Raw genomic sequence first — 22,623 nt, 5'->3', positions numbered from 1 at the left:
ATGCGGCCGCAGAGCCGGCACCTCCAGAATCTGGCATGAAAGCTCTAAGCCTCTGTTCAGCATGCAACCTCAGAGCCACACAGAGCGAGGAAGCAGACTCCCTATGTGCCCAATGTGAGGAGGCCATGGGAGTCCCAGGACAGGACCGGCCCCAGCCCAGCGGTTCCTCAGGGAGCACACCGGACTTAGCCGGCCGCGGCGAGCAACCAGGGAACCTGAGGGACCTTGTGCCCCTACGGCCAGATCCGGCTTCGCTTTCCTGGGTGGAATTATTCAAAGGGATTCACGCCTTTGTCCAGATGCAGTCTGCTCCTCGAATGGGTCTTTCCGTCCCGGTTGATCCGGTCCCTGGACCCTCGAGACCTAGGCGCAGCCACTCACCACCCGACAGCCCCGCTTATGGGGATTCGGATTGCTCCCAGGACAGTGAGGAGCCCCCCGAGGAGGGTGAACTTCCCTCGGAGATAGAGCCATATCGGACCATGAGGCGCTTCTTTCAGAAAGAGGATCTTTCAGGCCTGGTCTCGCAATGCCTATCGGAGCTGGCCTTTCCGGGCCAGGATACCCCAGGGGGCCCTAAAATGAACCCCCTGTTAGAGGGCCTGCGCCAACCGGCTCACCATTTTCCCCTCCTTCAGGCAGCACAGCAGCTAATTGATCTGGAATGGAAGGCACCGGAGGCCTCTTTTAAAGGGGGTCGGGCCTTGGCAGGCATGTACCCTCTGGATCTGGCATCCAAGGAGCTGTTGACGTGCCCCAGGGTAGACGCCATAGTTAACGCAATAGTGAAGCACACCACCATTCCGGTTGAGGGGGGAGCGGCCCTCAAGGATTCGCATGACCGCATGGACACCATTCTGAAACAAGCCTTTGAGGTAGCAGCCATGTCCCTACGAATCACGACCTGCTGCACCGTGGTGACGCGCTCCTGTTTATCACAGGCCAGAAACACCCAGTGAGCAGACATGGAATCAGCTCTCGCATTTCTCACTGATGCAGCCTCCGACCTCGTTCGTACGGCAGCCAAGGGAGTCTCCTCTTCAGTGGCAGCCAGGTGGCAGCTTTGGCTATGTCATTGGGCGGCCGACTCGTCCTCCAAGACACGACTCACAAGAATGCCCTTTAAGGGTTCCTTACTGTTCGGCAGCGATCTCGAGAGCTGGGCTACTAAATGGGGTGCCTCCTCATTACCCCGTCTACCAGAAGACAGGGCGAGGAGGAGCCAGTGTTCTTTTTCTAGACCATCTAGAGGTAGAAATTTACAGCGCTTCAACCCTTACAGGACTCGCTATCGAGCACCTCGTTCCCAGGCCAGGAACCAGTCCTTTCGGACTAAGCATAACAAGTGAACCGGCTTGGGTTCCGGCCCCGGCCGCAACCCACAATGACAATCAGCCGACCCATCCGGGGGTAGCAGCCATAGGGGCAGGCTAACCCTCTTCTACCGCAGGTGGGTCGAGATTACTTCGGACCAGTGGGTCCTTGCCATCATCCGAGAGGGATATTACCTGGATTTCTTTCGGCTTCTGCCGAACAAGTTTGTGGAATCTCCTTGTTCACTGCTCAAGGCAGCGGCACTAGAAGTGACCTTACAGAGGCTCCTGGCCCTAAAAGCCATAATCCCAGTACCTGCGGGAGAGGTAAATTCTGGGCATTATTCCATTTATTTCATAGTACCCAAGAAGGAGGGCATTTTCAGGCCCGTCCTGGACCTCAAGTCAGTCAACCGACACCTACTGGTCCCCAGCTTTCGCATGGAAACTCTACGGTCGGTCAAGAATTCGGTACAGCCAGGGGAGTTTCTCACCTCCCTAGATCTGTCGGAAGCCTACCTGCATATCCCAATCCTTCGGGATCACCAGCGCTATTTACGCTTCAAAGTCCTGAATCAGCACTTCCAGTTCCGAGCTTTGCCCTTTGGGTTAGCCACCGCGCCGCGGATCTTTACCAAGGTAATAGTAGTGGCGGCGGCACTCAGGAAGGAAGGAATTCTCGTCCATCCCTACCTGGACGATTGGCTGATCAGGGCAAAGTCACCGGAGGAGAGCCACCGGGCAACCAACAGAGTTATAGCTCTTCTAGAGAGCCTCGGATGGGTAGTCAACTTAAACAAAAGCTCGCTACAGCCGTCCCAGTCGCTGGAATACCTAGGGGTCCAATTCGACACCCGAGAAGACAAGGTCAGCCTGACCTCCAAGAGAAAATCAAAACTCCAGAGTCATCTGCAGGCCCTGCTGAGCACCTGCCGGCCCACAGCTCGAGATTACCTTCAGGTCCTCGGCCTCATGGCATCCACTCTGGAAGTGGTGCCCTGGGCGCGGGCTCATATGAGACCATTGCAACGCGCCCTTCTATCTCGATGGAGCCTACGATCACAGAACTACACCGTACGCCTACCTCTACCGGCCAGAGTGCGGTATCAGCTACAGTGGTGGTTGCAGGCCAGCCACATGAGCCGGGGGTCAAGAATGTCCTCCCCAACCTGGATTCTGCTCACCACAGATGCCAGCCTGAACGGATGGGGAGCACACTGCGAGGAACTCACCGCCCAAGGGCGGTGGACCAGAGAAGAGTCGAGGTGGAACATCAACCGACTAGAGGCACGTGCAGTCAGGCTAGCGTGCCTGCGATTTGCCCACAGACTTCGCGACAGAGCGGTCAGAGTGATGTCAGACAATGCCACCACTGTGCCATACATCAATCGTCAGGGCGGAACCAGAAGCCAACAGGTGTCCCTGGAAATAACTCCCCTGATGATTTGGGCCGAAGCAAATCTCCAGGACATCTCCGCCGTCCACATTGCCGGGAAGGACAACACGACGGCAGACTTCCTCAGCAGAGAAAGCCTAAACCCGGGGGAGTGGCAGCTGTCACCCACAGCCTTTCAGATAATTTTGGATCAATGGGGGACGCCAGCCATGGACCTCTTAGCGGACAGGTCCAGCGCTCAAGTACCCAGATATTTCAGCCGCAGGCGGGATCCTCGGGCTCAGGGGATCGATGCCCTGGTACAGCCGTGGCCTCAGGGGATCCTGTTACATGCTTTTCCTCCATGGCCCCTGCTGGGCGCCATTGTACACAGGATTCAGCGACACAGAGGCCTAGTTCTTCTAGTGGCCCCGGACTGGCCAAGAAGACCCTGGTACGCAGACATGAGAAGACTACTGGCAGGGACGCTCTACCTCTGCTTCCCTACAGGGACCTGCTGAGGCAAGGTCCCATCCTCCACGAGGATCCGGCTCAATTCTCTCTTACGGTCTGGCCATTGAGAGGGCTCGACTGAAGAAAAAGGGGATACTCAGAGCCCGTTATAGATACACTCCTCCGAGCACGCAAGTTCTCCCCATCCCTAACATATATCAGGGTCTGGAGAGTTTTTGAAGCCTGGTACGACTCATGGCACCAACTCACATGCTGCTAAGATTCCTATCATTTTGGACTTCCTACAAGATGGACTTCAGAAGGGTCTGTCCCTCAGCTCCATCAAGGTTCAGGTAGCAGCGCTGTCTTGCTACGGTCCCAGGACTGACGGCAACACCATTGCCAAACACCCAGACGTCTCACATTTCCTGAAAGGAGTCAAACACATTCGCCCGCCACTGAAGTGGCTGTGCCCTTGTGGAATCTCAACCTAGTATTGGAATTTTTGGCGGGATCAGCCTTCAGGCCCCTTCGAGGCCTGTCCCTCCGTTTGTTAACCTTGAAGATGGTGTTCTTGCTGGCTGTGTGTTCAGCACGCCGCATCTCAGAGCTACAAGCACTATCCTGTCGTAATCCATTTCTCAGAATCACTCCAGAGGCTATCCATCTTCGCACAGTGCCATCCTTTTTACCCAAGGTGGTCTCACACTTTCACCTCAACCAAACCATATCCTTGCCTACCACGGAAGGTTTGAAGAAGTCTGAGGAAGGTCGAATGCTACGCCATCTCGACATCGGCAGACTGCTGTCCAGATACCTGGAAATGTCAGAAGCAGTACGAAAGACAGGACCACCTGTTCGTCCTGCACAGCGAGAAGAAGCAAGGGGAAGCGGCCTCACGGCCAACCATCGCCCGCTGGATTAAAGAAGTTATCAAGGCAGCCTACGTGGAGGCGGGAAAACCACCGCCTCTACAGGTCAAGGCTCATTCTACCAGAGCACAATCGGCCTCTTGGGCAGAAGCTAAGCTGCTGTCACCTGCAGAGATATGTAAAGCAGCGACGTGGTTCTCCCTCCATACCTTCTCTAGATTCTAACATCTGGACATCCAGGCCAGGGAGGACACAGCATTTGCGAGGGCAATCCTATACGGTCCTCGGGCAGCCTCCCGCCCAGTCCGGGAGTAGCTTTTGTACATCCCACTTGTTTTGAGTCCATCTGCTACACGCTAGGAAATGTAGAGATTACTTTCCTGATAATCTCGTTTTCCTTAGTGTATGCAGATGGACTCAGCATCCCGCCCGGCTGCCAGCATACATGGGGATTCACCGACTCACGGTAAGCCATGTTTTCTTATAATAGGCCATCCACCGTGACGGGTGTCGACGCCTTCCGGTTGTGATCATTGGTGGTCTCCAGCTACTATCAATCGGGTCAGGGTAATCCTGTTCATTTAATTGATCGGTCAGCTACAGCTTTTGCAAGGAAGATTACTGATTTGCGGCACTTCCTGTGGGGATATATGTACCCGTGCTGACGTCAGATCCGTCTCCAACTGCTAGCACGAGCACACTATACCCATTTGTTTTGAGTCCATCTGCATACACTAAGGAAAACGAGATTATCAGGTAAGTAATCTCTACAATAAGCACTTGCGTAACAAAAAGCTTAAGGAGCCATGCGTTGTGTTGGGGCTCCAATCCCCAGTTCATCCAGATCTTCTGGCAAATGGAGGGGAAAAAAAAGTCAATATCAGAAAAAAGAGCCGATTAGATTACCACTAAAACACAACTCACAAAAAATGGAAGTCTAGAAAGAAATATTAATATTAGATTGCCAATCCACGAATAAATGACTACAGTCTTTTTCACTTAATTTTTAGTTTCTTAAATTTTAATATTTATTTTAAGAATTTTTAATGTTATGTTATACCGCATCAGCAAGCCTGACAACGTGCCTCAATACCTTTAAGAGGCCGTCTGGACTACTCAATCATTTGTGGTTTAAATCAACATCAGTTTTTCAAAAAAGGATTTTTAAACGCCAACATGCATTAACGGTGATTCACATTCTGTGCCATGTATTGGTGCTTATTATACATGGCAAAGAATGTGAATTACCGTTAATGCAAGTTGGCATTTAAAAATCTTTTTTTTGAAAAACTGATGTTGATTTAATCCGCAAATGAATGAGTAATCCGGACGGCCTCTTAAAGGTATTGAGGCACATTGTCAGGCTTGCTGATGCAATGCGATATAAGATAACATAAAACTTTTTTGATTTTTAGTTTCTTAAATTTTAATATGTATTTTAAGTAAAAAGGACGGTAGTCATTTATTCGTGGATTGGCAATCGAATATTAATATTTCTTTCTAGATTTCCTTTTTTTTTGTGTGGAAAAGTCAACCAGAGATTGAGCCACAAGTGTTCTAGATGAAATAGCTCATGCTGAATCACAAATTCATGCTTCACATGGCATCCGCATGTCACCTGTTATCATTCAGCTAGGTCCACCATCTTTCTGGCTAGAAGCAGGCGTCTCCAACCATGTATGAAAGAAGTTCTGCGCTTCACTTGAAGACTCAATGACTTGGAATGTATTCTGATATAACACTTTTAGTGGAATGCAGGTTTTGGTGAGAGAGGTAACGGTGGTGGGGCCACTTGGCAACAATGATCATAACAGGCTTTTAATGAAACAAGTGGAGCCATGTGAGCAATTAAGTAATTTAGCATTGAAGATAGTATGTGAATTTTAGACTAATGATTGTTATGCTCACCGAAGTGGACCCTTGGTCCGATGATGACTGATTAGGCCACCATCGGTAGGCGAGGCCGATCCTCAGAGTTGAAAGTAGGAGTGAAGAAGATCTGGATGCAGGCGCCTCCTGCTGGTCGTGTAATCCAGATGCTGGCGCCTCCAGCTGGTCGAGACAATAATAGCTGACGCCTTCAGCGGGTCGAGGAACTAACCCCGAGGATCCCTTAAAGAAGTCCAATCCAGTAGTCGTGAGCCAGAGATATCCGCAGCCAGTCCAGGAATCCAGAGCCAGAGAAGGTACAACGCCAAGCCAGGGATCGAGGAACCAGAGGATACGTAAGCCGGACCAGGAATCAACACGGGAAGACAACCAGGAACCAGGAACAGAACAACGCAGGAGCCAAGAAACCAAGGCAAGGTCTGAGGGTTCAGACCTTGCCTTAAATAGTCCCAGCCAATGATAGTGCATCAGGAAGGAACCAGCTCACATCCTGTGAGTGTTCCTTTAAATTAAATGCCAGAGCCGCCCGCGCGGCCCTATCAGAAGTCAGGGGACTGAGCTTAGCCGCGCGGGAAGAAACGCCGCGGCCATCTTGAAACAGCAGCGGCAGCTGCCGCTGAAGGAGCCCAAGCGGTCCACCTCAGTGCCGACGGTCCGTCCGGCCCCTGGGGACAGCGGTAAGTCCCGGTCGTGGCTTGCCGCGGCCGGTATTCATAACATAAGTTTTATTAAGTTTTTAATTTTTATTAAGAATATTTTAAGTTTTAATATTGAGTTGTATTGTTTAGAATTTTAAATATAGAAATATGAGGGGATAGGTTAGTAATTTACTAGCTGAGGAATGTGATACGATATTTAAGACATATGGATAATATTGGTGATCTATTTAGATAAAAATTGTTTATAACTTTAGGTTTTATTTTGTAATGCTTGTTTTATTCTGTGTATGGTGAAATTATACATGATTATGGTTTTATAGAACTGTATTGATGTATTGTTAACCGACTTGATGTCTTTTGAGGAAGGTCGGTATATAAAAACTTGGAAATAAATAAATAATGTGGACAAGTGCAAGGTGTTGCATATAGGGAAAAATAACCCTTGCTGTAGTTACACGATGTTAGGTTCCATATTAGGAGCTACCACCCAGGAAAAGGATCTAGGCATCATAGTGGATAATACTTTGAAATCGTCGGCTCAGTGTGCCAAAAAAGTAAAAAAAGCAAACAGGATGTTAAGAATTATTAGGAAGGGAATGGTTAATAAAACGGAAAATGTTGTCATGCCTCTGTATCGCTCCATGATGAGACCGCACCTTGAATACTGTGTACAATTCTGGTCACCGCATCTCAAAAAAGATATATTTGCGATGGAGAAGGTACAGAGAAGGGCAACCAAACTGATAAAGGGGATAGAACAGCTCCCCTATGAAGAATGGCTGAAGAGGTTAGGGCTCTTCAACTTGGAGAAGAGACAGCTGAGGGGGGGGGGGGGAGGGGGGATATGATAGAGGTCTTTAAGATCATGAGAGGTCTTGAACGATAATCGGATAATAGAAGGTCTAGGGGGCATTCCTTAAGTTAGCAAGTAGCACGTTTAAGACTAATCAGAGAAAATTCTTTTTTGCTCAATGCACTGAAATTTGTTGCCAGAGGATGTGGTTAGTGTAGCTGGGTTCAAAAAAGGTTTGGATAAGTTCTTGCAGGTGAAGTCCATTAACTGCTATTAATCAAGTTTACTTAGGCAATAGCCACTGTGTTAATTGCATCAGTAGAGTGGGATTTTCTTGGTGTTTGGGTAATTGCCAGGTTCTTGTGGCCTGATTTGGCCTCTGTTGGAAACAGGATGCTGAGCTTGATGGACCCTTGGTCTGACCCAGCATAGCAATTTCTTATGTTCACTGGAATTGAAGGATGAATCTATGTTCTACCACCTTAGAACAAACGAGAGCAAATGCTTTATGGTGGGTTGAAACCACTGCTGAGTAATCAGGGAACAGCAGGATCTGGACGCCTTCATAATTCAATCGACCCCTGTTCTGGTAACGCCTCAAAAATATTCAAAAACTTTGCGAGCATTGGTTGGGCTCTATTATGCCCCAGCTGTTTGGCTCCATCTATGTGTGCCCTCGATTCTGAGAGTTACCATTGTGTCTGGCAGGCCCAAGGCCTTTGGCACCCAGGCTTCCAAGGTCAGCCGGATATCAAGGTCAGAGATACTTTCAGGCAGTCCTGTGATTCTTAAATGGATCCTGTGTGAGCAATTTTCCAATTTTTCGTCTTTTAAATCCCGCCTCTCCACTGTGACCTTTTTTGCCCTGAGCTCCTGTTCTAATGCCTGCATACTCTCATCCATTGCTTTAAGGTGTGCCACTCCTTAGCCACAATTCTGTTCTTATTTTCCGTGGTTAAAGTCTAAAGCGTTATGAAAATGCTCATGTATTTTCCCCCACTTATCTAAAACCGTGAGAATGGTCTTAGACATCGACCTGCTCTTCTCTTTCCGAATGATTTTTGCTGCCATCTTACCAAGCCACAGTTTAATACACTCACACATGAGAATGTTGCTCCTCCTTTAATTCAGTAATTTACCACCTTTGGTTCGGTAAAGCCTCGATTAAGTTCAATGTAGGGAGTGGGGCCCCAGAGCGAAAGGGAACTCATTGGTCCGCTCACATCACGTCTCGTGACTCTCTCCTGAAGTTAAATTATTTGTATTCTGCTGATCCACAGATTTCAACAGATTACATAATATACAAAGTAAAACAAAAGCCTTCTAATATACAAAAAACTCTAAACAGCAAAGCTAGCATAAAGCATAAAATATGATCCTTGAACAGGGCTTTAGTTATCTAGATATCCATGTATTGGCTGCTTTTAATACATTTTTTGGTGTAGATGCTGAATTTTAACCTTGCCTGGATAAGATAGCCAAGTGGCTAACAGATCATAGATTAAAGGTTAATCCCCCCAAAATCAGGTGCCATCTGGTTTGGAAGATATGTCTAATATTAAGCTGCCTGCTGAAATGAGAAAATCCAGTATTCCGTAGGTTGAGGTTCCTAATATATTAGGAACGAATCTAGGTAGCCTTTTCCCATCGATAGCAGGGCTGAATTAGCCATTCTGTCATGGGAACTGTGCATCAGGCGTCGGAGGCGGACCTTGACTTAGCTGTTACAGATCTTAACTCTTTGCGGCTGCTCGTGTGTTTTCGCACAGTAAGGCAGATTTTCCTCAGTCTGTCCTTTCCGCGAGCGGGAACGCATTCAAAGCTACCTCTCTCCTCAAAAAAAGAAGGAAAAGAAAGCCTAGAAAAAATGGAAACGGATAAATTTGAAGGCAGGTAACCCCGTGACACACGATAAAATGCTCCGACCCTGAGCTTTAAGCTATGTGCCTGTGGAAAAATTATGTCCATCACAGATGGGCATGCGGCCTACAACATTTGCCTCTGCCCTTCTCATGATCAGGTGACATGCAGGCACTGCAGTCACATGTCACCTAGGGCACAGCAACAGAGCCTTAAAAATAGAAAAATTGAAACTTGCGGTGCAGGGCTCCTTTGCCCCTCCTTCAGAGACCCATTCACCGGGACCGGTGCCAAAACAGGCCCCTTCACAAAAATGGGCATCCTCTCTGGGTCCCACCAGCTGAAAAGCTAGTGGTGACAAACCCAAACATAAGCATTGTGACGTACCACAACATAAAGGGCGAGATCTGGTCCAGGACTCTTGACGCGATAGCTGAGCCTCGGACAAGTCTGAGCCAATGTTGACTCCGAAGCTTCTGCACAAAAGTGCCGATGCAACCCCGGCTGCGCCGACGCATTCATCGATGCAAGCATCATCGACTCTGCCATCGAAGCACCCTCCAACGCCTTCATTGACGTAATCGTCTTCGGTGCACCTAACGAAGCATAAATCATTGAAGCAAGGTTTGAGGCATTCCTCATCGGAGCACCTTACGACGCAATCGATTCTAGAGCAACCATCAACATTGAAGCACGCATCCTCCAAAAGTCCATCGATGCAAAGATCGCCGTCGGGTGATTCCCTCTTGCAGTGTCTTCAGCAATGGCCTGACCTGGGGAATCATAGTCCCTCCGGTCAAACTCTGCTTCCATGATCTGATCCTTATATCTCACCTCAGGAACCCAGAAAGCCAGGGTCCCCTACAAGGTTAGAAGAGAGAATGGGTGATTGTGTCTTCTCACATCGTTCCTCATCTTCATAGTCAATACAAGTCTAATCTGACCTCTAGTCTGTTTCCCAACGGCAGCGTTCCTCCTCACAGCTGCAAGAACCCTTTTGTAAAATGAAGTGACTGACAAACGAATTGAGACCCCCAAAAACGACACCCAGAAGCTCCCGATTCAGACATTCTTCAGGCTGCCATTCTTTCCCACCACCAACGGGTTCTGCCACGTGCTCTACCACCACCAATACCAGACATGGCTCAACAGGCCATCACTCAAATCTAGACTTCTCACGGGATTCTTTTCTTCTCTACAGTCGGGTTTCACCTACCCACACCCTGTCGCAATCAGCCCTCACACGTCTACTCCGCAGTCACTGGGGCCTTCACCGGACATATTGCCAAGGATGCCCTCTCTTATACTGCCTTGAATACCCTCGCCTATCCCAGTGAAGTTGACAGGACACGATGTTCCCACGCTCTGTCCCCGAAGCTCACCGAAGTTACCTCCACATCCGGACTCCATCCCCTCATCACCCGGCTCGTCTACGGGATACCCCTTTGACCCTCAAGATGAGCCCCAGGAGCCTTACTCTCCCCCAGAGACCTTTCCTATCCCAAGTTTATCAATAAGGTGGGAACTACCCTCCACATTGAGGTCCAGGAGTTGCCGGATCCCGGTGTGGAAACCTTGGGCATTTTAAAAATCTTCGACCTTGCTTCGGAACCAACAACTCTCCCATCCCATCATGTGCTGGATGCCATTCTAGAAAAATCCTGGGAGATGCCATTCACCATGACACCGGTTTGCAGGAAAACTGACCTCAAGTTTCGCATGAAGCAGTCCCCATTTTACATACCGCCTTAGTTACCACGTACCTCTATTGTGGTGGAATCGGCGATGCAGCGGGCAAGGAAAACGAGGTTACATTCCAGCACACCTCTGGGAAAGGACCATCGATACCTTGACTTTGCTAAGAAATCCTGTCATTCTGCCATGCTGGGTGGTCGAATCCACTAGCACCAATTTTATATAGTGCAGTATCTGTATGAATGCTTCCAACTGCTTAAGGGGCTTCTACCACATGCGGATTTGCCACCCCCCCCCCCCCCCCCCCCCCCCCCCGTCCAGGATATGGAAGAAGGTATATGTCATCTCCTTCGTACCATATATGAAGTCTTTGAGACAACCTCCAGGGCATTGCCTATCTCTGCCCATCGCTTAGTATGGCTTCGGGCCAGTGCTATAAGTGAAGGATGTACATGAGAAGTTGGCCAACCTTCCCTGTTGGGGAGACAATCTTTTTGGCACCCGCTTGCAAGAAACGGTTGCCCAACTAAAGGAATAAAGTACAGTGGTATGGTCCTTGACCAACCCTCCAACCTACACTACATTCTCTTATTACTTCGCCCCTCTTCGTGGACAACCCTATCAATGGTATCCTTATCGGACCTACCCTTCGTATCATCTGGCACCATATCTACAGCCACAACGCCAGCAGTCACAGCAGCAGCAACACTGTCTGGGTAGACCCAGAGCCCAGCGTCAACAGGCCCTGCCAACCCTAAGGCACCACCATCAACAGAAGTGGGAGGCAGGATAACTTCTTCCTTGACACCTGGTCGAATATCACTACAAATCGTTGGGATTTGGAGATAGTACGTTACAGCTATCCACTTCTCTTCCAAACTACCTCTACCCTACCTCACACCCAGCAGGGGAGTAAGGACAAATCATCTATAGCTAGCAGAAGAAATCTCGATGCTTCAGCATGCAATCTGATTCCTACCCATGTCACTCTGGAATATAGGGTTTTACTCCCTCTACTTCCTCATACCCAAGAAATCGGGAGGTCTGCATCCAATTCTTGTCCTACGCGAGTTAGACAAGTGTCTGGTTCAGGAAAAATTCAAGATGGTTTCCCTCCAGACCATTCTTCTCCTCCTTCAACCCAATGATTGGATGTGCTTTCTGGACCTGAAGGATGCGTATACAGACATATACCGACGCACTCTTCCTCATGGTGATACCTGTGCTTCCAAATCATTGACCAGCACTACCAATATAAGGTTCTCCCCTTTGGCCTATCGTCCGCTCTAAGAGTCTTCACAAAGTGCATGGCAATGGTGATGGCCCACCTCAGAAAACAAGGAATCCAGTTGTTTCCATACCTTGACGATTGGCTCATTGTAGCCTGAGACCTGAGGACTCTACACTCCCACCTTCTCCAAACAATCACCTGTCTCCAGGGTCTAGGGCTGATCATAAACTACGAGAAATCCAGCCTCCAGCCTTCTCAAACCTTTCAGTTTATAGGTGCACAACTCAAAACAGCCCAGGGCAGGGCCTTTCTCCCCCGGGACCGAATAATAGTACTCAGACGTTTAATGAAAGAGCTGCACTCCACATCAAGATCATCGGCCTGTCAGATCCTCACTGTTTTGGGCCATATGGCAGCAACCATTCACACAGTTCCAAATACCTGGCTACACATGCACCAGCTCCAATGGGGCCTCGAGACAGTGGTCGCAACATCGACAACCGCTGTCGCGGATAGTCTCCCTAACTCGGGAAATAGCCAAGGACTGGTGGCTGAAGACACGAACGCTCATCAAAGGTGCACTGTTCAGTCTACCACCTCACAATGTGGTCCTCACAACAGACGCTTCCCACAAAGGATGGAGGGCCCATCTCGACCACTTGCAAACGCAAGGACAACGGTTTCCTCATGAGCAGTCCTATCAAATCAACCTCCTAGAGTTGAGGGCCATCAGGAATGCCCTCCGGACCTTTGTTACACACTTACAAGGAAAACGGGTCGTGGTATACATAGACAACCAAGTAGCCATGTTCTACTTCAACAAGCAAGGAGGATCCGGTTCATGGAACCTCTGCAGGGATGCAATCCTCATATTGGAATGGGCAACCTGCCATTCAAATCTCCTACCAGCGACGTACCTGTTGGGCATAGACAATACTCGAGCAGACAAGTTGAGCTGCATATTCCACCCTCATGAGTGGTCGTTACACAAACAAGTAGCAGACAACATTTTCACCCAGTTTTGGGGGGGGGTACTCACCATAATCCTCTTCGCCACGGAGCAGAACAGGAAGATGCCACATTTCTGCTCTGTTTCCCAGTCCCCTTTGCATGGCACAAAATGCCTTTCTACTCCCTTGGTTGGAAGGACTCCTGTATGCCTTTCCCCTGATCCCACTCTTCACTCGCACAATTCAGAAGTGCATACAGGACACCGTGGATCTAATCCTGATTGCTCCATCTGACGGCGTGGAGATTGAACAGTCTTTACTGAGTGAGCAAGGAATCTGAGTGCTCAGGAGATCCTTCTGGCCACCAGGAAACCCTTTACCAGAAGAAATTACCAATTAAAGTGGAAACGATACTCTCCTGATGCACAGGTCAACACTTCAACCTATTTGACTGCTCACCAGAAACCCTCCTCAACTACCTACACACGCTTTATGCAGCGGGACTAGCAACGGCTTCAGTTAGGGTGCATCTGTGTGCCATTGCGGCCTACCACAAACCACACCAGGGCCATCCCGATCTCTAACCACCCACTCGTTACCAGATTTATCAGGGGCCTTGATCATCTTTGGCCTCCAATATCCAAACCAGTCTCCTGGGATTTCAACCTAGTTTTGGAACAGCTAATGCTGCCTCCCTTCAAACCTATGGAGTCTTCGCACTTCAAATACCTCATGTGGAAGGTAGTTTTTCTAGTAGCAGTAACATCAGCATGATGAGTCAGCGAATTTTAAGCCTTAGTACACTGCGCTCCATAACTTCTGTTCTACCACCATAAGATGGTGCTCCGGACTCACCCCTCCTTCCTGCCGAAGCTGGTCTCAGCTTTCCACCTTAATCAGTCAATCGAACTCCCGACATTCTTTCCAAAACCACATCAGAACTATAGGGAACGACTATTGCACACACTGGACTGTAAAAGGACATTAGCCTACTACAAAAGTTGGACCCATTCTGAAGCTAGAGCATCACAACTCTGTCTCCTTTAACCCTAATGCCCCTGGCTACCAGTGGCGAACCAAACTATTTCCCGCTGGATTTCACAATATATACAATTCTGCTACCACAAGAGACATTCCGCTCCAATGTACGTTGAATGCTCATCAGTTGCGCATGGTTTCCACCTCTGTGGCCCACCTCCGACATGTTCTGCCAATGGACGTCTGCAAGTCTGCCAACTGGTTGTCTCGCCACACCTTCACCTCTCATTACTTTCTAGACCAGCAAACATCTTAGGATGCCAAACTGGGACAGGCAATATTGAAGCACTTCGTTACTTAACCATCCTGGCGGGCTGTCCACAGTTTGGGGTCAACCTTTAACAGGTATGATGCTACTTCAAAACCCTTGCATGACTGGGAGCTAGGGACTCCCATGACAGCATGGCTAATTCAGCCCTGCTATCGACGGGAAAAAGCAAATTTGATTACCGTAAACCGTGTTTCCATCGATAGGATGAATTAGCCATGCTGACCCACCCGCCTCCCTGGACAGCCTCGCCAGCGCATATTAATTCTTTCCTTCTGCTATTGTACACACTGAGGAGAATCTGCCTTCCTGCGTGGGAACACACGAGCAGCCGCACAGAGCTAAGCTTTGTAATAGCTTAGTCAAGCTCTGCTTCCGACGCCTGATGGACAGTTCCCATGACAGCATGGCTAATTCATCCTGCTATCTGTGGAAACACCTGTAAGCAAACTTGCATTACTTTGTCTAAGCCAATTTTCATTATTGACCAGATGCCCTTTTTTTTTTTTTTTTGTCTATGTATCCTTTGAAGACTTGCTCTCTCTATCTAAATCTGAGTTATCCTATGCTTTAATTTTATCAAGTGCTGATTATTATAACTCACTGCATGTGGGTATTACTGAAACCAATTTTGAAATGGATTCAAAGCTCCAAAATGCAGCAGCAAAAATCATATTTTGAGTATCAAAGTATATTTTTCACCCCTTTTTCAAGAACTTCATTGGTTACCTGTTTTATGTAGTATTGTTTTTAAGTTGCTTTGTTTTAGCTACAAGGTTTTTATTAAAGGGAGACCTGATTATTTGGCAAACCTTTTTGGTTATAAAGTATCACGAACATTGAGACTCCTATTAGATGGAACTTTTGCATGTTCCTTGAACTCAAGAGATTACTTTGGAAGTTACCAGACCAACTACTTTTCAGTACCTGGCTCCTTTATTTTAGTACTCGCTTCCACTCAATTTAAGAAGAGAAATTTTATGAAATTTAGGAAGCTGTTGAAAGCCTCTCTTTTTAAACAGGTTTTTGATCGTCCTGTACTCTTCTTTTTTTTGTTTTTTTAGTTTTATGGTTTACTTTATAATGTAACTTTTTCATTGCAGATTTTTTTATTGACTGATATTTTATGCCTTTACTAGCGGTACCCCGCCACGCATTGCAGAGTCAGGTTCTTTTCCCTCCCTCCCCCTTCCCCTTGCTCATTTACCTCAGTCACTCATCCTCCTCCCCCTTGGTCACTCACCCCCCCTTCCCTCCCCTGTCCCCACTCCAACTTTCTCCCCTCACACTCACCTTTCCCCTCATTCTTCCTCCCCTCACTGTCACCTTCCCCCCGCCTACTGCTTACCCTTCAGATCAGAAAACTTTTGTCTTTCTATTTCTGTGGGAATCCCCCACCCCAACCCCCCCCCAAACAATCCCAATCCTTTAAATCAAATAACCCCCCACCCTCCTGCCCCCCCCAAGACCTGGGAAATTAAATTGTTGGTGCTACATGTGGCCTGTCCCTGGGCGTCTGTGCGCATTATGTAGCCAAATTAGGGGAGTGCCTAACCAAATTTGCACTCCCAAATTTGTTTTGTGGTCTGGGGAGGGCTATTTTGGTGCGTTCCCGAGATCGTGCAAGTTTAGTGTATGTATTTGTGTGTGAACCTCCCCCTTCCCCCAAAAAAACAACCCTATGAGAAATGTTCTCTTAAACTAACCACCCCACACTCTCCTGCCTTCCTCTCCCCCAGCCCTGCGAAATCCCCTGCATCCCCCAGAGTTGCCAAATGAATGAAAACTGCCCCCCCCCTCGTGACCTTTCCCCAAGATGTTTGCAATAATTTCATTACCACCCCCCACCCTCCAGACCCCCTGAGACCTGATAAAAATGTCAGTCGGTGGAGCGGGCGTTCAGGAGCGGTCCGGGAGCGATGTATTGGCGTTGGTCCGTCTGCTGCAAGCACTGAAACGGGTTCCGACGGCCCTTTGCCCTTACTATGTCAGTGGGGTGGAACAATGGCAGTGGTAGGACCTCTGACATAGTAAGGGCAAAGGGCCGCCGGCTGCCAGTCCTGAAAATGGTGCCGAGGGGCCCTCACCCTTACTATGTCACATGGGCTACTGCCGCCATTGGTGTCCCCGAGTGGCATAGTAAGGGAAAGGGCCGTCGGTGCCATGTTGATTGCTGGGCCTGGGAAGTAAATCAATTTGGCATGTGTGTGGGGGGTGTGAGGAGGGTGGTGGGTGTATTTTATCTGTAAAGGAAATAGTTATCTTCTGGCGAAAAAAGTGCACGAATGTGTTAAAATGGAAGTGAAACGTGGACCTGGACTGGTGAAATGATTAGTGTAGCGTGTGTTAGTGTAAGGTGTAACAGATGGCGCTTACGTCCAGCAGATGTCGCTGTTTTCTGGAAAAAAATCTTTAAACCTATTTTACCTGTCACAGGTGTGACATATCTGTAATGTAGGTACAGAAGAACCTTCCTGTATGCGAAATGAAGGTTGTGTCCAAATTTGAAAGCAATCGGTTCAGTGGTTTCTGAGATTAGCGATTTTGTCCAAATGATTTAACATTTTTATTTATATAGATTATATACAGGTTTGACATTGTTGGTCAATATAGATAAAATAAATTAACATTTCCACCTTCTATCATTACTACTGGATTCTGACCTCACCTCAAGTCTTTTGTGACATTGAGCCCTAATAGTAAGGAACAGTTTGGGACTTCCTTATACAGGTTCAAACTGTTGACACCACAGCAGGTTTTAGTCAAGGTCTCTTTGAGGGTTAGAGTTCAACTCCATCCTCTCCTCCCCCCAAATGGATTATTTTATTTAGTTTAACTTTAAAAATAGAGGAATTAAAATAATTGTGGCCCTGTTTTTGTACCTTTTACTTCTTAAAATCCCTCTAAGACTAGGGAGCCCCTTCTATTTTCAGGGTACACAAAGTAGCATAAAATATTGGTTCTCTTAGAACACAAAAATCACCAGCTATGCACTTTTTTCTTTCTTAGAATGGAGCTTATTAACTTAATTACCAAGCTGAGGCTCTGATGCAAAAAGGTGCACTAAGTACAGCGCCCAGTTTAACCTTCAGTTGTGTACACATTTTTATGTGCAAACTCTATTGCCAATGCCGCAAGAAGTTTTGTGCAGAAAAAACACGTGTACAGTGTTGTGCATTTAAACTAATACTCTTGCACGGAAATTCTATTTTAATAAATTACTATCCACTGCAGAGAGGTGCACTTGGAAACTTAACTTCTATTTTAAGATTGAGTAAAGTTTCCAAGCTGATGTTAGTCTATGGCAGAAGCTGCAGTTCCACTGCTGAGATCTCTAGTTGTGATTTTGTGTAGAAAGCAAACTATACACACAAGTTTTCTATGCATAAAACAATTTATGTGCACAAAACGTGCTTTCTGTGCAGAAAGTACTTTTTCTGTTCATAAATTCAATGTGATTTGTGCACATAAATAAGATTCTATAGCAACATATCACCATCTTGAATTATAGCTAAGTAGAGCATGTGATTATTAGCATGAATTTTGGACCCCTTATGATGGCGCTGTAATGCCGGAACTATGCCAATGTTTGGTATTTGTGTGGAAGCATTGGTGGTTTCTCTGTACCACACTTGTTTTTTGAGTGAAGTTTGTAGGTGCATGGTAAGCTAAATATAAAAATACTCTTAATGTTCTCTTGCTTTATGAAATACTGATACTACTTTTGTGGCAGTCTAGTTTTAAACATGTTTATTGATTATTATACATTTGATGTACAATTTAAATTATGAATAAAATTTGTATTATGATGGTAGGTTGGATTTGGTAGATGACATGAACCCAGTGCCTCTCCATGATACAGTTTGGGGCCCATTGCAGGCGAGACTGTGGATTATACCTTGAGCACTGCTTACAGCTGATACCAAGTCTTTAATTAGTTATATATATTTAAGTATATTACTCTTGATACCTTGACACTTTTGTGTCACTATTTTTTTGGTCATATTTGCACATAAACCATGTTTTCTGAACATAAATTTGCTTTTCTGAGCATTAAGCCTTTTTTGTGCTCATTTTTTCTAGATTGTATGCATTTTTTAACTGTTTTACTACACCTTTAGCTTACTGCTAAAGAGTTCAAAATTAGCTTGTGCATTAAACTCTGCATGAATTTCAGTGCTCTGTTTTGATGCCCAGCTTTTTGCATTGGCCTCTGAAGTACGCTTCATGTCATGGGGGTGCGAGAACTGCCTCTTGTCCAGAAAGGACTTCCAAAGAATTTCATGGAAAGCTCTGGGAAATATCTAGTGCCAAGCAGTGGTAATGTCATCTGTGTGTGACGGACTGCCTTGTCTGCAAAGAATTGTAACAAGTAGTTTTGCTGTATAGTGTAAGAGGCTATGGATACATTATGGCAAAACATAAACACTGCTTAGGATCTGTTTGTATAATGGCATCTTCAATTTAACGAGTTTATCTTAAAATCTGAGGTTTCTGTATTTTTTTAGTATGTGCCAGACCATGGGCCCCAAACTATGGCTTAATTTCTGGATGTGACCTTTGGCTGAATTTCAGTCAGTCTCCAGCAATAATAGAAGAGCTTGATATGTCCTGCAGTGATGGCAGTGAGAGCACATTCTGCTGCTGTAGCCAGCTGAGATACTTGAAGACTAACATGCAGGTTTCAGAACATGCTGTTGCAAGGCCACCACTAATTGACTGCCTTATATATTGCTGATGTTAATGTTACTTGTGTGAAGGGAGCTACTTGGGCCAAAGAAAGAGGCTGCAGCACAGCCACAAAGAAGTTTTGAGCAAACTGCAAGGAGTGGTGAAGGCTTAGGGAGGTTCTGCAAGGCTGCCAGCTAAGAATGGTAGTTCCTGGAATCTCCCAACTTAACACCATCTCTTCAGAGATGTGTGGGAACAGGGCATGGATGACATCCCCTATGGATGCAGGGTTTGGAGGTGCAGAGTGCAGAAATCCTTAACCTTGATACCAATTCCATGTGCCTCCCTGGATTAGGATCTACAGAGGGTGGTGTTTTGCTCATACCATAAATTAGCATGTTGTAAGAGAAGGGGAGTAAGGAAAAGAAGGAAGTAAAGGCAGCAAGAATGTATGGATGGATCCACAAACACCTCACTTTGCTATCCATCTTTTACTTGCCCCCCAGCCTTCCTATGTGGGCAGATACTGGGGAAATGGGGAAGGCAGGGAGAAAGCTTGGTGGGGTGTGCCTGGGTTGCCAACATTGGAGAAATCTATATATATTACTGATGCACTCTGCCACATACCTGCACCCTGAGAATACTACCTTCTCCCTACCTCCCTTCCCCAGCATTTTAGATCATTAAAAGGTCCAAATATGGTTCCCCCCACTCAATCTCTTCTCATCAAAATCTGAGTGGCTCTCTCCCCTGGCTCAGGAATTCTGAGGTCCTCCCCAGCTCTCTGTGATTTAAAATGGCCTATGTGACCCTTCTCTTGAAAAGTTTGGGGACTCCTATGCTAGATGGTTGGTATAGGAAAATGTGTTGTGTTGTGCATGAGTTAGACACTTGACATAAAAGGATATCTCACTTTTGGTCCCAAAAATACCCGTGTGCAAACTGTTTTCAGGTACTAACTCACCTCACAGTATTGTCTATCAAAATGAAGAAGGGAAGTGGGTGACAGACCTTGCCTACTATACTTCCTTTGATAAGGAGCAAGATTTGGATGTTGCCACTGCTCTAAATGATGAAGACTTTATTACAGGGTGTAAGTAAACTTCTTTTTTTCTTGTTGTATCACTCCATTAAATAATATAAAGTATTCTTTCCTGTTGGGGTTGTTTTTCATTGTATGCTATGTCTAAACAGCTAGGACCCCCCCCCTCTGTTTGTTGCAGTTGGTTGCAGATTGTCTTATACTATGAAATGGGAGTTTATATATCTTTCTGTTTCACCAGTCCAGAATGAATGGGTTTAATTCCTCTTCCAGCTGATGGAGTAAGAGCACTATCTTTTTTTTTTTAATTTTACATCACTATATATATATATATATATATATATATATATAGTGATGTAAAATTAAAAAAAAAAAGATACATTACATATATTACATATATATATATATATATATATATATATATATATATATATATATATATGTAATAAAAGACCAGTAAAACCAGTATTCTCTGACTTCAGCTGATGGAACAACTTCAGATGGTGCAGCAGCATATCTTTGCCATCTGTTTTGAATTTGAAGCCATATTTCTTAAACTAAAATTAGTTAAAAACTAGGTGAGTCAAAACTACAGCAGTTACCTGAAGATTGAGGTAGAGCCAATTATCTGTTTTATAGAGGTCAAGATCAGTTCTGTGAGTCCAGGAGATAATGTCTAGGAAAACAATTTAACACAACCTGAAAGAACCAGATGAAAACTGCAGTCTTTCCATGGTGCTAGAAGAACTAGGCCAGAATCAACAAGAGCCATCTGAGCAATTCAAAATTCCCAGTGAGGATCTGCGGCTTACTCTGTGATGCAGACACCCACAAAACCTTTTCTAACAGTCGATCCAAATAACCACAGATCAATGGATCTTGGATTATCTAGTATGGATATGCTTTAAAACTAAAGAAACTAACACAAGAGATATTCCTAGGTCACCTTGTATAACACTAGGAAAAAAATGCCGCAGTGCATTCAACTCTAAACATGGTAGTGTTAAAAGCAATATCTAATTCCAGTTCAAGAGCAAAAGTAAGAGTGTAGTTCAATATACTTAATGATATAAAAAAAAGTATGGGTCCTCCAGGCCAATACTGGACTTGGAGTGTACAAAAGTTTAAATGTTCCAAATGGAGTCATGTTATCAGAGTACAAAGGTGAATTTCTATCACTGAATTTAAAAGAAGCTTATTTCCACATTTCAGTAAGAGAATATCAGAAAATATCTTCAATTTTACATAACCAGAAAACATTTTTAGTTGAGAACTCTCCCTTTTGGTTTAGCAACTGCCCCAAGAACATTCACCAAAGCAATGCTTCTAGCAGCATATTTGAGAAAAGGGATAATGGCTCACCCATATTTATACCATTGGTTGATCAGAGCCATATCTTTCCAGGAGGGTGTGCATATCAAAGTTGTAAAATTTTCAGAATAATTAGGTTGGATGGTCAATTATGTGAAGAGTAATCTACTTCCAGTCAATAGAATATCTGGGTGCACAATTTATTAAGAGCAGTTGCGTATCTCTGATTCCCAAAAGAATGATTAAGATTGTAGCTCAAGTAAATTTTTTTTTGGATTCTCCAAAAGCTTGGGATTACCTTCAGTTACTAGGAACAGTGGCAGCCATCATGGGTTTTGTTCCATGGTCCACAGCCCATATCTTGCTAATATCTCTACTATCCTACTGGTCGCCTCAAGTCTCAAGTTGGTGTTTCTTCCTCCCATTGTCAGTGAAAAAAGTCTAGTTTGGTGGACAGGAAAAGCAAATCTAGAAAACAAGGTTCCAACTGGGATTTCCATCATAGATAATAGTAACACAGATGTGATTTTACTGGGATGGGGAGCACATTGTCAGAACCAATTTGTACAAGGGCTGTGGACTCTGACAGAAAAGGTCAATCAACAGATTAGAGACCAGAGCAATAAGGTTAGCATTACTTCACTTTTAGTCCACTTCTGAAAGTACAGGCTGTGAAAATCCTATGTGATAATGTGACGGCTGTGGCATATATAAACAGAGGACCTCTGAGTCAAGGAATTTCTGAAGAAATCAATATTCTTTTCACATGGGCAGAAAAATCTTTAGATTTGGTGCATCATACTGCATGGAAGGAAAATGTAGAAGCTTCTTTTCCTCAGCAGCAATCTTCTGGATTCTGGTGAGTGGGAACTTTGCCAAGAGGCATATCAGAAAATATTAAATCGTTGGTGTACCCCAGAAATAGCATTTTTTTCAAGTTGCCATGTCTAAGGTGAAATGATTCTACAGCTGATGCAAAGAATTTGGAAGTGATTTGATACATAACCTCCCCCTTTGGCCACGAATGTACTAGCATATTTCCTCCTTGATAAATCACATCCTAAGGAAAATAGAGAAGGAGAAAGCTCAAGTAGTACTAGTAGTGTTGGATTGGCCTAGGAGACTGTGGTATGCAGATCTGAAAGATGAAAAAATAGACTTCTTCTTCAGTTAATGGGTCTCCACAGATTGCTAAAACAGGG

The 22,623-nt window shown here is 45.8% G+C and overlaps 1 protein-coding gene across 3 annotated transcripts in view; it reads left to right on the top strand.

Annotated features, from left to right (window-relative positions):
* Positions 1-22,623, top strand: part of CEP192 (centrosomal protein 192) — a 1,292,743-nt gene that overhangs the window by 362,243 nt on the left and 907,877 nt on the right. For all 3 annotated transcript variants that reach the window (XM_029590939.1, XM_029590938.1, XM_029590940.1), the window contains one exon: positions 20,021-20,161. In XM_029590939.1, the coding sequence (XP_029446799.1) occupies positions 20,021-20,161 (141 nt within the window). The remainder of the gene's footprint in view (positions 1-20,020; positions 20,162-22,623) is intronic.

This window comes from Rhinatrema bivittatum, chromosome 2, assembly GCF_901001135.1.
Source record: "Rhinatrema bivittatum chromosome 2, aRhiBiv1.1, whole genome shotgun sequence".
Classification (NCBI taxonomy): Eukaryota; Metazoa; Chordata; class Amphibia; order Gymnophiona; family Rhinatrematidae; genus Rhinatrema; species Rhinatrema bivittatum.
This window is presented reverse-complemented; position numbering and strand designations above follow the sequence as displayed.